General features: G+C 43.0%; 1 protein-coding gene across 3 annotated transcripts in view; it reads right to left on the reverse strand.

Moving 5' to 3' along the window:
* Positions 1-19,270, reverse strand: part of LOC112216784 (copine-8) — a 116,450-nt gene that overhangs the window by 42,238 nt on the left and 54,942 nt on the right. For all 3 annotated transcript variants that reach the window (XM_042300065.1, XM_042300064.1, XM_042300063.1), the window contains 2 exons: positions 18,435-18,474; positions 10,787-10,863 (listed from right to left, as the gene is read on the reverse strand). In XM_042300065.1, the coding sequence (XP_042155999.1) occupies positions 10,787-10,863; positions 18,435-18,474 (117 nt within the window). The remainder of the gene's footprint in view (positions 1-10,786; positions 10,864-18,434; positions 18,475-19,270) is intronic.

Genomic DNA, 19,270 nt, shown 5'->3' on the forward strand with positions numbered 1-19,270 from the left:
AAAGTGCTGACTACCATTGGGCTACTAATGACAGCATCAGAGCTAGAAGAAGCCTAATTACCGTGACTAAACAGTCACATGGAATTTGACTGCCTTCATGACACGTGACCTCCGGTGTGGCGGTAATACGGTCCACGCAACAGCCCTAGTCATACCTAACTTCCCCAGTGGCTTTCCACCGCCCCAGTGCCTTTCCATAGTCTCAGGACTACCTGGCCTGATGACTCCTTGCCTTCCCCAGTCCATCTGATAATGCTGCTGCTCCAGTTTCAACTGTTCTGTATACACTATGGAGCCCTGACCTGTTCACTGCACGTGCTACCTTGTTTTGGACACCCTCTCTACCGCACCTGCTGTCTCTAACTCTGAATGATCGGCTATGAAAAGCCAACTGACATTTACTCCTGGAGGTGCTGACCTGTTGCACCCTCTACAACCAGTGATTATGATCTGACCCTGCAGGTCATCTATGAACGTTTGAACATCTTGGCCACGTACTGTTATTATTTCCACCCAGCACAGCCAGAAGAGGACTGGCCACCCCTCAGAGCCTGGTTCCTGCCTTTTTAGGGAGTTTTTCCTAGCCACCATACTTCTACACCTACATTGCTTGCTGTTTGAGGTTTTATGCTGTATTTCTGAACAGAACTTGTGACATCAGCTGATGCAAAAATGACTTCATAAATACATTTGATTGACTACACACACAGCGGCACGCTCTGGCCATTGTGCTGACACGGCACAGCTGCTATATCTTTTTAGCGGGGGGAGCACAAACCTGTCTTGTCACTTGTACTTTTTTGCTATTTTTATATAGGTACATCAAATTAAAAGGTTGGGGGCACTAATTTAAACTGAGGCCCCCTTTCGCCCCCTAGGTGGAGCCGGGTACGCTCAACAAATACTCAGGCAGACATTATTTTCTGTCCTCACTACTACTACAACCTCAAACATCTTTCCAAGCACAGTTCCAGCAATGTAGGTATTTTAGTAACAAGGCCAGCAGAGTACAGCTTGGCTTGGCTCAGCAGTTTGAAAAGGGTATTGCTGCGGTCTCTGTCTCTCCCTCCTTCTCACAACAGCAGTCTATATTAAAGCCACATAACTTTTTTCTAGTCTCCTACAACATCATGTCCTGTATTAAATTAATACTACCTGTGCAGGGGAAAGAGATTTTATTGATAATATTATGGAAATGGCATGCAAAATGCTCTGGCAGAATTAACTTAACTCTAGAGCTGTTTTCAATTTAACAAAAAACTGAAGAGGGGAGCGGTTTGTTAATTGAGGGATAATTGAGTAGAAATAGCTAAAGTATTCACATTTATTCTTGAAATACCTTCAATACACTGTTTGAGTAGTAGATTATTGAGCTTCCTATCCAGGGTGTGTACTTATCCAAGGTTTTACTGTTTACCCATTTATCCCTTCTTTATTTCAAAACTTTATTGACCTGGGAGCACTAGGGCTCTTGTGATATCATAGGATGAGAACCCTGCTCACCTCCCCCGGAACACTTGAATAGAGAGTTTGGCACCTGTTGGGCTTTTCTCGCTCAGTGTTCCCTCATCATTGAGCTGCAGCCCTCCTCCTTCCCCTTGGATGACTCTAAGATGGCGTACCTCATCACGCTGATGTCCGGGAGGGCTCTCGCCTGGGCTACGGCAGTATGGGAACAACAGTCAGCCATTTGCTTCAGTCTGGAGGAGTTCGTGGCGGAGGTGAAGAAAGTTTGATGCTGCATCGTCCGGGAGAGAGGCTGCCCGGAAGTTTCTCCAGCAAGACTTCCGCAGTGTGGCGGACTATGCAGTGGATTTCCGCACGTTGGCAACTAAGAGTGCCTGGAATCCAGAATCGCTGTTCGACATGTTCCTGCATGGAGTTTCAGAGGAAGTAAAGGACGAGCTTGCAGCCCGGGAAACACCGACGGCTCTCGACTTGCTCATTGCCTTGACCATTCGGATCGATGTGCGAATACGGGAGCGAAGGAAGGAGAGGCGGTTCGATTTCTCTCGCCCGTCCAAGGCTTCCAACTCGCCTCCGAGACATCCCGGAAGTCCCTGACGGCTCCGTTGCCGAGAGAACCAGAGGCTACCCGAGTTCCCCCGAGAGTCTCCAAAGTCTGCCAATTCACCTCTTCCCGAGCTGATACAACTAGGCAGAGCTAGGCTGTCCCTAGCCGGACAGCTATACAGGCTTCACACGAAGACTTGTATTGTGGGACTACTGGTCATTTCGTGGCCACATGTCCACAAAAAAAAACAGGCTCACCGGTAGGAGCGAGTACTCTGGTGGAACATTTTCTCTCCCTTTTGGTGGCATACCATGGTTCCTGACGTCTCTGCGGTTGTCGCCACATGCACGATCTGTGCGCCGAACACGATTCCCCGGCAAGCTCTGGCTGGTCTCCTTCAACCTCTGCCTGTTCCTCATCGTCCCTGGTCTCACATATCCCTGGACTTTGTCACCGGTCTCTCACCCGTTCTCGCTCTCTCTATCAGTGATTATTACTATTATTAAAGCAAAGTAAACAATCGATAACTGTACATGTACCTAAATAGCTTTGTGCTGTATTATCTAATGCATGCATACAGCATATTTTATTCAGAATTATGATAATTACCTATCCATCAAATATCGACTATGACTGAATCAGAAGTGTGTGTGTCAGAGCTCTGTGTAAGATGACTACGCAAACAATTTGGAATTTCCAATACATTGTTGCTTATAAAAACAAGAAGCAAATGCAGTCAGTCTTTGCTCAACTTTTAGCAAAAGCAAATGTGCCGCTATTTTCTGAGCCAGCTGTAGCTTATTTTGGTTTTTATTTAACCAGGAAGGGCTCATTGAGATTTAAAATCTCTTTTTCAAGAGCATCCTGGCCAAGATAGGCAGCACCAAGTCATCACAAACATTAAAGACAAACAACTACAAGTAAATCTAGTAAAAACCATAGAATTCACAACAGTATAACAAAATCAAAAACAGCAAATTAAAAACATTGACAGGTCAGGGAATCAGTCTCAAGATTATTCATCAGTGATATAAAAATACCAATCGGGACAAGTTCTTCCAGTTTAAAAGTATTTTGTAAGGCTTTCCAAGACGATGGCGCAGAGTACATAAAAGCTCTTTTACCAAATTCAGTTCGGACATTTGGAACAGTTAGCAGGATAAAGTCCAGTGAACGAAGAGAGTACCCACCACATTTCTGAACAATAAAAATGCCCAAATAACAAGGTAGTAAACCCAAAATGGCTTTGTAAATAAAAGTATACCAGTAACTGAGCCTACGAGTGACTAGGTCCTTCTTCGCAGCACTTGACCATATGACTGGACAATAATCAAGATAAGCTAAAACTAGAGCCTGCAGGACCTGAATATGACTTCACGTTACATATTGTGTGTATTGACATTCATACTGCACTGTACAGCTTTACCTAAGGATTGGGGATCAATGAAATGGTGCATCAGTCTACTCAATGCCCAAGATATCTTTTCCCAACGTCCTCAGAGGTATCAGACTCCAACATCCACGCAGTATTGTTTTTCCTCTGGAATAGTGTTCAATACACATAGGTTGACAATAAATGTGGCTCAATTCACAGTTGTTTCAGAGTCCCGCAATAAGAGCTACGACGCTAATGTTCTCTGGGCGTCACTAAGTAGACCGATACACCATGTCATTGATCCACAATCCATAGGTAAGGCTGTACAATGAAATAAGTATGCCCCCAATGCAATTCTAAAGTATAATACATCCAGTGTGATTTCAACAGATTTTTGTCAAATTAACAAATTGTCTTTTGTTGATTTTATATATAACCACATTCCAACCTCATTTAGCATGATCTATTCAATTATGGCATAATTCTACCATTTGTATTCATTTGCGTCACTGAAAATGACATACTTTTATTTTGTAGGCTAGCTGCAAAGTCCACTATTGTGGCTAATCCTTATTGTGGCTAGCTTCACATAGATGGGCCCGACCACCATTAATAAAATAAGAACTCTTATAAATTAGGGTTATTTTAGATGACACCTAGCTATATAGTTAGCTAGCTAACTAGCTAGCTAACTATATAGCTACTGAAACAGATGTCATTTTGCTATGTTTTTGGGGAAGAACATTGTTTGCATCCATGAGCTAGCTAGCTTTTTTTATGACCAGCACTGTGTGTGCGTGTGTGTGTAACCTTTATTTAACTTGGCAAGTCACTTAAGAACAAATTCTTCCTATGGGACGCCCAATCACGGCCAGATGTGATAGAGCCTGGATTCGAACCAGGGACTGTAGTGACGCATCTTGCACTGAGATGCAGTGCCTTAGACCGCTGCGTCCATGTGTGTGTTAACGATTTAACCTGTTTGGGATAGGGGGCAGTATTTTCACGTTCGGATGAAAAGCGTGCCCAGAGTAAACTGCCTGCTACTCAAGGCCCAGAAGCTAATATATGCATATTATTAGTAGATTTGGATAGAAACACTCTGAAGTTTCTAAAACTGTTTGAATGATGTTTGTGAGTATAGCAGAACTCATATGGCAGGCAAAAACCTGAGAAAAATCCAACCAGGAACTGGGAAATCTGAGGTTTGTAGTTTTTAAACTCTTTGCCATTCCAATATAGAGTGTAAATGGGGTCGTTATGCAATTCCATAGGCTTCCACTAGATGTCAACAGTCTTTAGAACTTTGTTTGAGGCTTCTACTGTGAAGTGGGGGCGAATGAGAGGGGACTGAGCCAGGTGTCTGGCAGAGTGCCACAGGCTCGTGAGGCGCGGTCACGAGAGAGTTACCTCTTGTTCCATTGCTTTTCTACGGTTGGAACATTATTGAAGATTTATGATAAAAACATCCTAAAGATTGATTCTATACTTAGTTTGACAAGTTTCTACGACCTGTAATATAACTTTTTGAACTTTTCGTCTGACGTTCGGCTGGACCTGAATGCGCGTTTGGATTTGTTTACCAAACGCTCTAACAAAAGAAGCAATTTGGACATAAAGTTAATAATTTATCAAACAAATCAAACATTTATTGTGGAACTGAGATTCCTGGGAGTGCATTCTGATGAAGATCATCAAAGGTAAGTGAATATCTATAATGCTATTTCTGACTAATGTTGACTACACAATATGGCGGATATCTTTTTGGCTGCTTTGTTGTCTGAACGCTGTACTCAGATTATTGTTTTTGGTTTATGGTTTTGGTTTTGGTTTTTCCGTAACATTTTTAAAAAATCTGACACCGTGGTTGCATTAAGGAGAAGTATATCTCTAATTCCATGTATAACACTTGTATTTTTAATCAACATTTATGATGTGTATTTCTGTAAATTGATGTGGCTCTCTGCACAATCACCGCATATTTTAGAACTACTGAGCGTAACGAGCCAATGTAAAATTAGATTTTTTGATATAAATATGCACTTTAGCGAACATGCATGTATTGTGTAACATGAAGTCCTATGAGTGTCATCTGATTAAGATCATCAAAAGGTTAGTGATTCATTTTATCTCTATTTGTGCTTTTTGTGACCCCTCTTTTTGGCTGGAAAAATGGCTGTGTTTTTCTGTGACTTGGCGGTGACCTAACATCATTGGTTGTGGTGCTTTTGCTGTAAAGCCTTTTTGAAATCAGACACTGTTGCTGGATTAATGAGAATTTTATTGTTAAAATTGTGTAAAATGCTTGTATGCTTGAGGAATTTTAATTATGAGATTTTTGTTTTGAATTTTGCGCCCTGCACTTTCACTGGCTGTTGGCGAGGTGGGACGCTACCCAGGATATAGCCAATGGTGTATCAGTGAGTATCCAATGGCTACGGATACAGCTTTAGAACAAAGTTTTAAAGTATTAAAATTATGATCAATACATGTGGATGATCTTGTTCCTGTAGTGTTTGTAAACACCCTGGTAGGTTGATTAATAGCCTGAACCATATTACAGGCACTGGTTACCGTTATAAGCTTCCTTGAGCAGGCAGCTTGAAGAAAACCAGTCAATATTCAGTTCCCAAAGAAAGAAGACCTCTCTGTTTATATCACATACCATCAAGCATTTCATTCACATTATCTAGATACTGACTGTTAGCACTTGGTGGTCTAGAACAACACCATAAAATAATAGCGCTGAATTAAAAAAGTTTTAACTCATTACTGATAAGGGATAATGCGTGAATAAGAACATTGACAGAGGGATTTACTGACAGTGTTTTGCACTTTTGAAAGGTCTCTGAAAGGGCCAATACAACACAGTATCTACAAGTTTACTGAAATGACTATCACCATGGTGATTGCTATCCAAGAGGTGACAGGGGAATGTGTGTGTGTGTGTCAGCTTACGTACAACCTCTCCTCCCCCACCTGTAAAATGAAATTAATGCTATGTTGTAATAATTATAGTATTTTTATTGTATTACTAATAATAACACGTATGTTACAGGCATGTGTGTGTATGTGTGTGTGTTCATGTGAGCATGCATGCGTGTGTGGTTTGAAATGAGACCAAGAGTAGCACTCTGATATGAGCAGGCCGTGCGGTGAAGAGCGTGGAGCACCCACAGGGGGTTGCCAGATTGGCCTTTGTTAATTATTTTAATTCCAGCTCATCACAGCTCTCTTCAACTGGCAAATCCTATTATAAAGACATACCCATTTGAAGAGATGCCAAGAAATTGCTTTCAGGCAGCTGATCTGAGCTTGAAGCAAGAGTATAGATTCTTCAAAAGTGCATGTGATGTTTTGAAAGCGAGACTATAGAACTGCACAATACATGAAGTTTGTACACGTGTGTGTATGTGTGCCAGGCGCAGAACTTGCGGGGTGTGTGGGGGGGTCATAACCCTCCCATTATTTGAAACTGCCCCCCCCCCCAAATAAAATACTATGAAGAATCTGATGTATTGGAAATAATTGATCATTAGAATGCATTCGTCAAAAGCCACAAAATACACTTGAATGGATTTCTGCAAATATGTCAACACCATGGGAGTTGGCTACTTCCAGACAAAATTGAGAGAACACCTCATTCTGGCCATTCTACTCACCATAGCAGAGCTGGTTAAGCTGTTTACATGTTACCGAGAGCGTTCTTGACTAACTATTACTTTTTTTTTTTGCCTACGTTTACTGACACCGGTCATATTCGTCGGGTGTTGCGTGTTTGTAAATTCATTAGCTGTTCTGCGCTCTGGCACACCCAGACAAGAGTGCTCTGAAATCTGAGTAGATAGCCATAGTGAATTTGCGAATGCAAAGGGTATGCTAACTGGATAACAGTCGTTCAAGTTCTTGCTAGATAACCAAATGACACCTGCATCTCTAGCTGTTTATAGCCACTGAAAAATATTATGAGGGGAAAAAGATCAGTCATTCACCCACTCCTCCAATGGCATGACACGGCATCCTCCTGGCAGCTAGCTAGCAAATGTTAGGCTCCGTGTTTCTAGCTTGCTACGAATACAGATACACTAGCCTATTAGCCACGTTATGACTTACGTGATCCTCGCCCTTTATAGTTTGATTGTATTGACATTCCCAGCCTTACATTCGTCAGTTTTTGTCCAGAATATTGAGTCATTGAAATTGAAACAGTGCATCTCCAATGGAGATTAACTATCAGATTTTCTACTGATATTATGATTGTCTGTTTGTTTCATATCTGCAAAGTAGTTAAAACGCCGTCAGTTCCACTTTAAACTTTAGGTCACCAGTTACTGTGTGCTAAACCTAAAATGTTTTTGCAATGGGAAGTAATAGTTGTACACTTTGATTGGGAAATGCTTAATGGTTGGCTAATTATGTCTGAGTGTATAGACTGCTTATCCTTTAAAATCACGCCCGGCGAAGGAAAGGCACCCTGTGTGAAAAATGAAATTTGGATTATTATAGTAAAAAGGCACAAATTTGATGCTCTAAGTCCACAACAATGCTTAAACCATATCATTCTGATTGGGTGAGCTTGTCAGGGCCTGGCTCCCCAGTGGTTGGACCTGTGTCCACCCAGGCCCACCCATGTCTACGCCCCTGATGCAAACAGCGCATGATGACAATTGCACATCACAAATAGCCAAGTAACAAACACTGAGGACTACATTTTTTTCAATACCTGGTTTGCATAGCCATTGTTGCCTTAGTTAGCATTTACTGGTAGATATCATCAGTTGAAAAGTCTTTCCTACCCTACCGGCTACCGATATCATTATTCTATAAGCTGCTCGATGCCAAAACCAGCAGAGTGCTGCACACTCCTGCTGTCCGCAGATTATATTCCGCTGAAACGAGGCTGTGTGCAGCACGCATGAGAATATATTTCACGTGCTCTGCGATTGTGTAGACTACTTTGTGCATGATCTCTCTATTCTACTAAATAATTGATTAGTCATATACCTCCACTACAATAATTAGATATGCATCAGTATACACATTTTTCTCAGTGGGCAAAGTGGGAAGAGGCTTATACAGTACCTGCATATACCCTCCACAACACCACTGGCCCTGTGTGTTTTACAAATGTGCACTCTCCTACATGAGTGTGATGGTATTACGGTTGCTGTACTTTCAGAATCACAAACCTGTCACACACTGAAGGTCTATAGGTTCACCACTGTCACACACTGAAGACCTATAGGTTCACCACTGTACTAACCTGTCACACACTGAAGACCTATAGGTTCACCACTGTACTAACCTGTCACACACTGAAGACCTATAGGTTCACCACTGTACTATCCTGTCACACACTGAAGACCTATAGGTTCATCACTGTCACACACTGAAGACCTATAGGTTCACTACTGTATTAACCTGTCACACTGAAGACCTATAGGTTCACCACTGTACTAACCTGTCACACACTAAAGACCTATAGGTTCACCACTGTACTAACCTGTCACACACTGAAGACCTGGATTGTGCAACATTTGCCTATTATTGCTAGACAACTATTTTCAGGTCTTGCCATAGATTTTCAAGCAGCGTTAAGTCAAAAGTGTAATTCGGCCACTCAGGAAAATACTATCTTCTTGGTAAGCAACTCCAGTGTAGATTTGGCCTTGTGTTTTTTGTAGGTTATTGTCCTGCTGAAACCTGAATTCATCTGGTGGACAGCAGACTGAACCAGGTTTTCCTCTAGGATTTTGCCTTTGCTTAGCGCCATTACTTTTGTTTTTTATCCTGAAAAATGCTTGTAACGATTACAAGCATACCCATAACATGATACAGCCACCACTATGCTTAAAAATATGGAGAGGGGTATTCAGTAATGTGTTGTATTGGATTACAAACATAAGACTTTGTAATCCGGACAAAAAGTGAATTGCGTTGCCACATTTTTGAAGTATTACTTTAGTGCCTTATTGCAAACAGGATGCATGTTTGGGAATATTTTTTTCTGTACAGGCTTCCTTCTCTTCACTCTATCAATTAGGTTAGTATTGTGGAGTAACTACAATGTTGATCCATTCTCAGTTTTGTTTTATCACAGCCATTACACTTTGTTTTAAAGTCACCATTGGTGAAATAACTGAGAGGTTTCCTTCCTCTACGGCAACTGAGTTAGAAAGGATGCCTGCATCTTTGTAGTGACTGGGCGTACTGATACACCATCCAAAGTCTAATAAATAACTTCACCATGCTCAAAGGGATATTGAATGTCTGCTTTATTTTTTACCTATCTACCAATAGTTGCCCTTCTTTGTGAGGCATTGGAAAACCTCCCTGGTCTTTGTGGTGTAATCTGTTTGAAATTCACTGCCTGACTGAGGGACCTTACAGATAATTGTATGTGTGGGGGTACAGAGATGAGGTAGCCATTCTGAAATCATGCTAAACACGATTACTGCACACAGTCCAAGCAACTTCCTATGTGACTTGTTAAGCACATTTTTACTCCTGAACTTATTTAGGCTTGTCATAACAAAGGGATTGAATACTTACTGACTCGAGACATTTCAGCTTTTCATTTTTAATTCATTTGTAAAAACATTTCTAAAAACATAATTCCCCTTTGACATTGTGGGGTACCGTGTGGAGGCCAGTGACACAAAATCTCAATTGAACCCATTTTAAATTCAGGCTGTAACACAACAAAATGTGGAAAAGGTCAAGGGGTATGAACACTTTCGGAAGGCACTGTATACATGGGAGTGTTTATGTGTTTATTGGTATTTTTGTCTTCAGGTCATGACAATGAACTGAGATGTGTCAATAATAATACACATTTCCTGGACATCCCACACGGTCTTGTGTCTGGTGTGTCAAAGACTGAGATGTCCACAATAAATATGCGCAAGTGATTGTGTGTGTGTGGATGTAAATATGTCAGAGTAAATGACAGGTGAGTGACAGCCATGAGAAGTAGATCAGGGGTCAGGGTTAAAGTGATGATGTAGAATGGTAAACCAGTTATAATTGTGTGTGTGGGTGTAAATTCTATAAATGGTCAGGTGAGTGAATACCATAAGAACTGGGTCAGGGTTAGCCTGCATATAGAATCATTTGTATTTTGTTGCCAATTACGCCATTTAGCAGACATTTTTATCCAAAGCGACTTACAGTCATGTATGTATACCTTTAACATACAATTGGTCGCAAGAAATAAACCCACTCTCCTGGTGCCATGCTCTACCAACTGAGCTACAAAGGACCATACTGTCTATGGGTTTGAGATGCGAGCGTAGTGATGTTGTATAGCATGGAGGCTGGAGGTTAGATTGAAACTGTATAATAGGGGTCAGAGGTTAGAGTTAATTGGTATAAAATGGAGGAACCGAGTTACTTACACGAGAGGTTTCTTCATGCGGCTGCCCAGCGATCCCACCACCTCTCCCAACGTACAGAACGCCTGGCCAAGGAAGTCCTACAGAAATAGAGACATACGAGTTTATATATTTGGGCACATTCTGGTGAAGTGGAAGATATAGGAGACACATACACACGCACGCGCACATGCATGGGTGCACACATCCACACAAAGCGGACTCCCATCCAATAGTGCGCATAGAATACTCTTGATGAAACATGACATGTGATTCATTGTATTAATGTCAATGTTGGAGGGAGGGAGAACACTTGTGATTCTTTTAGCCAGTGTCTGGAAAAACACCAACAATGGAATCTCACTGTAGTCTCCTCTGACCACAATATCTACTATAATTAGTGTGTGCTGTATAATCCCTACACACTTTATAGCCCAGTTATATCCAGCGTGCTCCAGCAGCAAGACCTGGGTTCAAATACTATTTTAAATATTTTAAGCATTTGCTCTAGCCTGCCTGGGTTAGCAAATGATCCGTTTTAGGACTATTCTACTGATTCCATTTAGCCAAGGAAACTCAATCAAGCCTAGACAAAGTATTTGTCTATCTGCCTCTCAAATGTTAAAACAGTAAAGGTTTATCTCCAGTGGATTTCCCCAGGGGGATGGCCAGGGCTGGCTAAGCAGCCTCTAAAAACGGCCAAGTGTGTCATTCCCAGTCGGAGATTATTGATTTCATCCCGTTTTTATGCCTGATCGGGGATGGAAGGAGAGAGCGGGGGCAGAGGGAAGGAGAGAGAATTACGTTGCGTCCAGAGTGAACGTCTGTGAAATTGGGGGAGACAGTTCCACAATGGAGGACCAGTGAGAAAAGCCTGGTGACTAAGTGTGTGTGTGTGTGTGTGTGTGTGTGTGTGTGTGTGTGTGCTAGGGTCCCTGGTTGTAACTGCAACGTGTTTTAAACAAACAGGACAGGCAGTGGATCAGGGGATATGGGCTATAGTACCAACACCAACAGGTAGAGAAGCATCTCTTGTACTCCCCACACTGAATTGTGTTTGCCATCCAAAGGCAAAGGTGATTGGCCCACATCACAGTGACCACTCCCCATTTTATCCTTTCACCATGGAAAATATAACACACTGCTCACTAGGTGCACATTGTTAGAATACTAGTCTAAAACAACAGACCCAACAGATTATCAGCCACATAATACAGCTTTGCATGACACACATCATGTGACAAGCCATGTGACAAGCCATGTGACAAGCCAACATATGAAGCCTGTACAAATAACAGAAAAGGTATCCCTTAAGGTCAAACATGTAATAACTCATTCTCATGGTTTGTTTCTCTAATGACCTTTATCCTTAAGCGGTTGTTTGCCAAACAAAGTCTAATCGGAATATGAGATTTCCCTGCAATGTGGGCAGACTAGTTTTCCCAATTTGCCAAAGCAAACACAGGACAGAGCAAATGGTGAAATGTGACTAAGATAAGATAGGACAGGGAAAGCAATGCTATATGAATCTAGTCAATCCTAGTATAAAGTGATAGGAGGAACATGAACATTTAGCTAATAGCAGGCTGAGCTTATGGTAGCCCGGGTATCCTGGAAGGATATTGACCTCATTCTGTCAGTAGAGGACGCCTGGTTATTCTTTAAAAAAAAGTGCTTTCCTCACCATCTTAAATAAGCATGCCCCATTCAAAAAATGTAGAACCAGGAACAGATATAGCCCTTGGTTCTCTCCAGACCGGACTGCCCTTGACCAGCACAAAAACATCCCGTGGCGTACAGCATTAGCATCGAATAGTCCCCGCAATATGCAACTTTTCAGGGAGGTTAGGGACCAATATACACAGGCAGTTAGGAAAGCAAGGGCTAGCTTTTTCAAACAGAAATTTACATCCAGTAGCACAAACTCTAAAAAGTTCTGGGACACTGTAAAGTCCATGGAGAATAAGAGACCCTCCTCCCAGCTGCCCACTGCACTGAGGCTAGGAAACACTGTCACCACCGATAAATCAACGATAATTGAGAATTTCAAGAAGCATTTTTTCATGGCTGGCCATGCTTTTCACCTGGCTACCCCTAAACCTGTTGGCAGCGCTGCACCCCGCACAGCAAGTTGCCCAATCCTCCCCATTTCTCCTTCACCCAAATCCAGACAGCTGATGTTCCGAAAGAGCTGCAAAATCTGGACTCTCTCTAAAATTATCCGCCAAAATTGTTGTAACCCCTATTACTAGCCTGTTCAACCTCTTTCATATCGTCTGAGAACCGCAAAGATTGGAAAGCTGCCGTGGTCTTCCCCCTCTTCAAAGGGGGAGACACTCTAGACCCAAACTGCTACAGACCTATATCTATCCTACCCTGTCTTTCTAAAAGGTCTTCAAAAGCCAAGTTAACAAACAGATCACTGACCATTTCGAATCCCACTGTACCTTTTCCGCTATGCAATCTTGTTTCCAAGCTGGTCATGGCTGCACCTCAGCCACAAGGTCCTAAACGATATCATAACCACCATCGATAAGAGACAATACTGTGCAGCTGTATTCATCGACCTGGCCAAGGCTTTCGACTCTGTCAATCACCACATTCTTATCGGTAGACTCAAGAGCCTTGGTTTCTCAAATGACTGCCTCACCTGTTTCACCAACTACTTCTCAGACAGAGTGTCAAATCGGAGGGCCTGTTGTCTGGACCTCTGGCAGTCTCTATGGGGGTGCCACAGGGTTCAATTCTCGGGCCGACTCTTTTCTCTATATACATTAATGATGTCGATCTTGCTGCTGGTGATTCTCTGATCCACCTCCACACAGATGACATCATTCTGTATACTTCTGGCCCTTCTTTGGACACGGTGTTAACTAACCTCCAGACAAGCTTCAATGCCATACAACTCTCCTTCCGTGGCCTTCAACTGCTCTTAAATGCAAGTAAAACTAAATGCATGCTCTTCAACCGATCGCTGCCTGCACCTGCTCGCCCATCCAGCATTACTACTCTGGACGGTTCTGACTTAGAACATGTGGACAACTACAAATACCTATGTGTCTTGTTAGACTGTAAACTCTCCTTCCAGAGTGCTTCCCCACATGAAACATCTACAATCCAAAATCTGAATCTAATTCCTATTTCTCAACAAAGCATCCTTCACTCATGCTGCCAAACATACCCTCGTACAATTGACATCCTGGACTTCGGCGATGTCATTTACAAAATAGCCTCCAACACTCTACACAGCAAATTGGATGCAGTCTATCACAGTGCCATCCATTTGTCACCAAAGCCCCATGTACTACCCACCTCTGTGACCTGTATGCTCTCGTTGGCAGGCCCTCGCTTCATATTCGTCGCCAAACCCACTGGCTCCAGGTCATCTATAAGTCTTTGCTAGGTAAAGCCCTGCCTTATCTCAGCTCACTGGTCACCATAGCAGCACCCACCTGTAGCACGCGCTCCAGCAGGTATATCTCACTGGTCACCCCCAAAGCCAATTACTCTTTGGCTGCCTTTCCTTCCAGTTCTCTGCTGCCAATGACTGCAATGAATTACAAAAATCACTAACTTTAAGCACCAGCTGTCAAAGCAGCTCACAGATCATTGCACCTGTACATAGCCCATCTGTAAACAGCCCATCCAACTACCACATCCCCATACTGTTAATAATTTTTAAAAAACATTTTTGCTCCTTTGCACCCCAGTATTTCTACTTGCACATTCATCTTCTGCACATCTATCACTCGTGTTTAATTGCTAAATTGTAATTATTTCACCACTATGGCCGATTTATTGCCTTTACCTCCCTTATCTTACCTCATTTGCACACACAGTATATAGATTTTTTCTATTGTGTTATTGACTGTATGTTTGTTTATTCCATGTGTAACTCTGTTGTTTGTGTCGCACTGCTTTGCTTCATCTTGACCAGGTCGCAGTTGTAAATGAGAACTTGTTCTCAACTAGCCTACCTGGTTAAATAAAGGTTAAATAAAATAAAAATTGTGATCATTAGGTAAGATAATGGCAGGATAATGTAGGAGAATATTGGGATAACGCTTTCAGTCCAGTCAGTCCAATGTAATCATTGTCCTTCGAGACCATACTTAGCAATATTAGGTGGTTTAGAAAGGCAGCATCACAAATCCTGATTGGTATGGATGGTTTTCTGAAGGGTTATGTCATTCATTAATTAGAAAGTTAACTTTCTAATTAACTTCTGAACATGCCCCCTCTACTGCCAACTCACCACAACTAAACTCATTCTGACAATCACCATTCCTCTCCCTTCCTCAGCTATAAATGTAGTTTGTTCCCATTTACATGTGTCCTTTTGTTGTGCGCACCTGAGTTTAAGTAAGTGCATTTTCATGTGTTATTTAAGCAATAAGGCCAGAAGCGGTGTGGTATATGGCCAATATACCCCAGCTAAGGGCTGTTCTTACGCATCACGCAACGCGGAGTGCCTGGATACAGCCATGGTATATTGGTCATACATCACAAAACCCAGAGGTGCCTTATTGCTATTAGAAACTGTTTACCAACGTAATTAGAGCAGTAAAAATAAGTGTTTTGTCATACCCTAGGTATACGGTCTGATATACCACGGCTGTCAGCCAATCAGCATTCAGGGCTCGAACCACCCAGCTTATAATGGAAATTATATCATGCTAACTTTGCCAACTTCCTAGCATGTATATCTAACTATATATCTATCCTTCTACACTATATATACAGAAGGACACTACATGACAAAAAGTATGTGGACACCGGCTCATCGAACATCTCATTCCAAAATCATGGGCATTAATATGAAGTTGGTCCCCCTTTGCTGCTACAACAGCCTCTACTCTTCTGGGAAGGTTTTCCACTAGATATTGGAACATTGCTGTGGGGACTTGCTTCCATTCAGCCACAATGTTGAGCGATTAGGCCTGGCTCGCAGTCGGCGTTCCAATTCATCCCAAGGTGTCCGACAATGCCCCCTGTGCAGGCCAGTCAAGGTCCTCCACACCGATCTCGACAAACCCTTTCTGTATGGACCTCACTTTGTGCACTGGGGCATTGTCATGGTGAAACAGAGAAGGGCTTTCCCCAAACTGGTGCCACAAATTTGGAAGCAAAGAATATTCTAGAATGTCATTGTATGCTGTAGCATTAAGATTTCCCTTCACTAAACTTCACAGTTAGCACTATGTATTGGGGCAGGTAGCGTTCTCCTGGCATCCGCCAAACCCAGATACGTCCATTGGACTGCCAGAGAACACATTTCCACTGCTCCAGAGTCCAATGGTGCCTAGCTTTACACTACTCCAGCCGATGCTTGGCTTGTGCACGGTGATGATCTTAGGCTTGTGGGCGGCTGCTCGGCCATGGAAACCATTTCATGAAGCTCCCGACGAACAGTTAGTGTACTGATGTTGCTTCAGAGGCAGTTTGGAAATCGGAAGTGAGTGTTGCAACCGAGGACAGAGGATCTTTTGCGCTTCGGCACTTGGCGGTCTATGGACATTGCATGGCTGTGTGCATGGCTGTTTGGTCAGATAATGCAGATGCTAAGCTACAGGAATGTTTTTCTAGCACAGACTGGAATATGTTCTGGGATTCATCCGATGGCATTGAGGAGTATACGACGAGTCACCGACTTCATCAATAAGTGCATCGATGACATTGTCCCCACAGCGACCGTACGTATATACCCGAACCAGAAACCATGGATTACAGGCAACATCTGCACTGAGCTAAAAGGTAGAGCTGCCTCTTTCAAGGAGCGGGACACTAACCCGGACGCCCTTAAGAATTCCCACTATGCCCTCCGATGAACCATCAAAGATGCAAAGAGTCAATAGAGGACCAAGATTGAATCCTACTACACTGGCTCTGACGCTCGTCAGATGTGGCTATTACGGACTACAAAAGGAAAACCCAACAGTGAGCTGCCCAGTGACATGAGACTACCAGACGAGCTAAATTAATTCTATGCAAGCAACACGGAAGCGTGCATGAGAGCACCAGCTGTTCCGGACGACTGTGATCACGCTCTCTGTAGCCGATATGAGTAAAACCTTTAAACAGGCCGATATTAAAAAGGTCACAGGGCCAGACGGTTTACCAGGACGTGTACTCCGAGCATGCGCTGGCCAACTGGCAAGTGTCTTCACTGACATATTCAACCCGTCCCTGACTGAATCTGTAATATCTACATGTTTTAAGCAGACCACCATAGTCCCTGTGCCCAAGAACACTAAGGTAACCTGCCTAAATGACTACCGACCTGTTGCACTCAGGTCTGTAGCCATGAAGTGCTTTGAAAGGCTGGTCATGGCTCACATCAATACCATAATCTCAGAAACCCTGGACCCACTCCAATATGCCTATCGCCCCAACAGATCCACAGATGACGCAATCTCTATTGCACTACACAGCTCCCTTTCCCACCTGGACAAAATGAATACCTATGTGAGAATGCTGTTCATTGACTACAGCTCAGCATTCAACACCATAGTGCCCTCAAAGCTCATCACTAATCTAAGGACCCTGGGACTAAACACCTCGCTCTGCAACTGAATCCTCAACAACACATCTGGCAACCTGATCCTCAACACGGGAGCCCCTTGGGGGTGCGTGCTTAGTCCCCTGCTTTCATGACTCCAATACCATCATTAAGTTTGCTGACCACACAACGGTGGTAGGCCTGATGACCGACAACGATGAGACAGCCTATAGGGAGGAGGTCAGAGACCTGGTAGTGTGGTGCCTCGAGTCTTCTTGTGTATGATGCTACAAGCTTGGCACACCTGTTTTTGGGAAGATACTCTCATTCTTCTCTGCAAATCCTCTCAAGCTATGTCAGGTTGGATGGGGAGCGTCAGGTGTGTTAGAGTTGGGCTGGTATGAAAGCCTGCACACATGCGACTCTTGCTCTAGGACTATTTCCATTCAACTTATTTTAATTAAATCTCGGAACAGGTGTCCAAGGCAAAAGTACAGAACTCAAACTCCTTGGGGGGAGCTAGCAGACATAGACACATTAGTGGAACAGAATGGTGTGCAGAAGAGAGAATGGGACCACATGAATGAGCAATTCCCCGAGCGTGTGACAGGCACAGATAGGGTCCTCGTGGTAAGACTGCAGCGGGTAATATGCCTCTCTTATTCTCGATTTTATAAGACAGATAAGATCAAAATAGATCCCACCGGGACGTGTGTGCCTGCCTGCCTGCCTGCCTGCCTGCCGGTTTCTGTATATCTAAATGTAAATCAAAATAATATCATTATAACAGAAGAATCAGGGTTTATTGTGTGTCAACAAAGACAGACTGATGGCATTCTTACATGAAATTACTGTTTTTGTTCACAGCGATGACAATAGACAGGCGAGGGGCAGGGAAGGAATAGAACACACAGTGCATCACATGGAACTGAGAGCGAGTGAGTGCGTGAGAGAGAGTGAGTGCGTGAGAGAGAGAGTGAGCGTACAGTTATGCTAAAACACACTGGCTGCCCAGGGGAGGTAACCCCACTATGAAATACTAAACCCAGTCATTACAGAACAGAGATTAACTGCTGTAGTAAGGGGGTGCTAATGACAATAGGATGAACCCCCAAAGCGTGCGCGCACACACACACACACACACACACACACACGGAAAGAAGAGAGACTTACATGTTTCGACAGGTTGGCGCTCTTTGAGTCGACGTCGTACCTGGAGAAGAGAAACACACACTGTTTAATGTGGCATGGAGATGACAGCAGTACAGCTAGGAACAGCAGGTGATCTATCGAACCGCTCAGTAAATGTATAAAGCAATGATGACACACAGAGTATTATTAACTATTCTTGTGCTTTTCAATGATTTTATAGTATCCTGAAATGTCGAAGCGGTTGACTCCCTGGCCGTTTTAGTGTTTGTGCGTGTGCTTGTATCCTTGTACCAATACGGGTGTCTATCTGTGTCTGTGTGAGCCAGTTCGGGAAGGGGGTTCTTGTTAAAACAGGGCTGCAATCAGCTGCAGTAATTTCACAGTCCAGTTCATGCTACACAGCTCCCAAAAATAGGCGTCTATTTTTTTAGGTAATATTTGAAAGCTATTTTATGGAGACTGAGCCTCACGTAGTTGAGAGGAAAACAGAAGTACAAAGACCCACTACTGTAGCCCCGGTGGTTTGTCTGACAGAGAGAACCACTACATTTAATGGAAACAAACCACCAAGGAGAACGGACCAGTGCTCGTCGGCCTCTGGTTAAAGATGGTCTACAGTCTTTTCCCCTACATGCTAAATCGTGGCAGTAAAACATTTTCACTGTAAACTTAAACTAAAACCATATATAAATGAAGAAAAGAAAAATGGAGCACCGTATTTTTTAAAAAGAAGATCACATTTGAGAACTAACAATCACCAAAATAAAAACTAGACTCGGGGAGAATCTAAAATTCATGGCATGGAGCCCCATTGATTATGTTAGTCATTTAGATTTACAGGAAATTATAATTACAGG

The sequence above is a fragment of the Oncorhynchus tshawytscha genome, linkage group LG17 (genome assembly GCF_018296145.1).
Source record: "Oncorhynchus tshawytscha isolate Ot180627B linkage group LG17, Otsh_v2.0, whole genome shotgun sequence".
Lineage (NCBI taxonomy): Eukaryota > Metazoa > Chordata > Actinopteri > Salmoniformes > Salmonidae > Oncorhynchus > Oncorhynchus tshawytscha.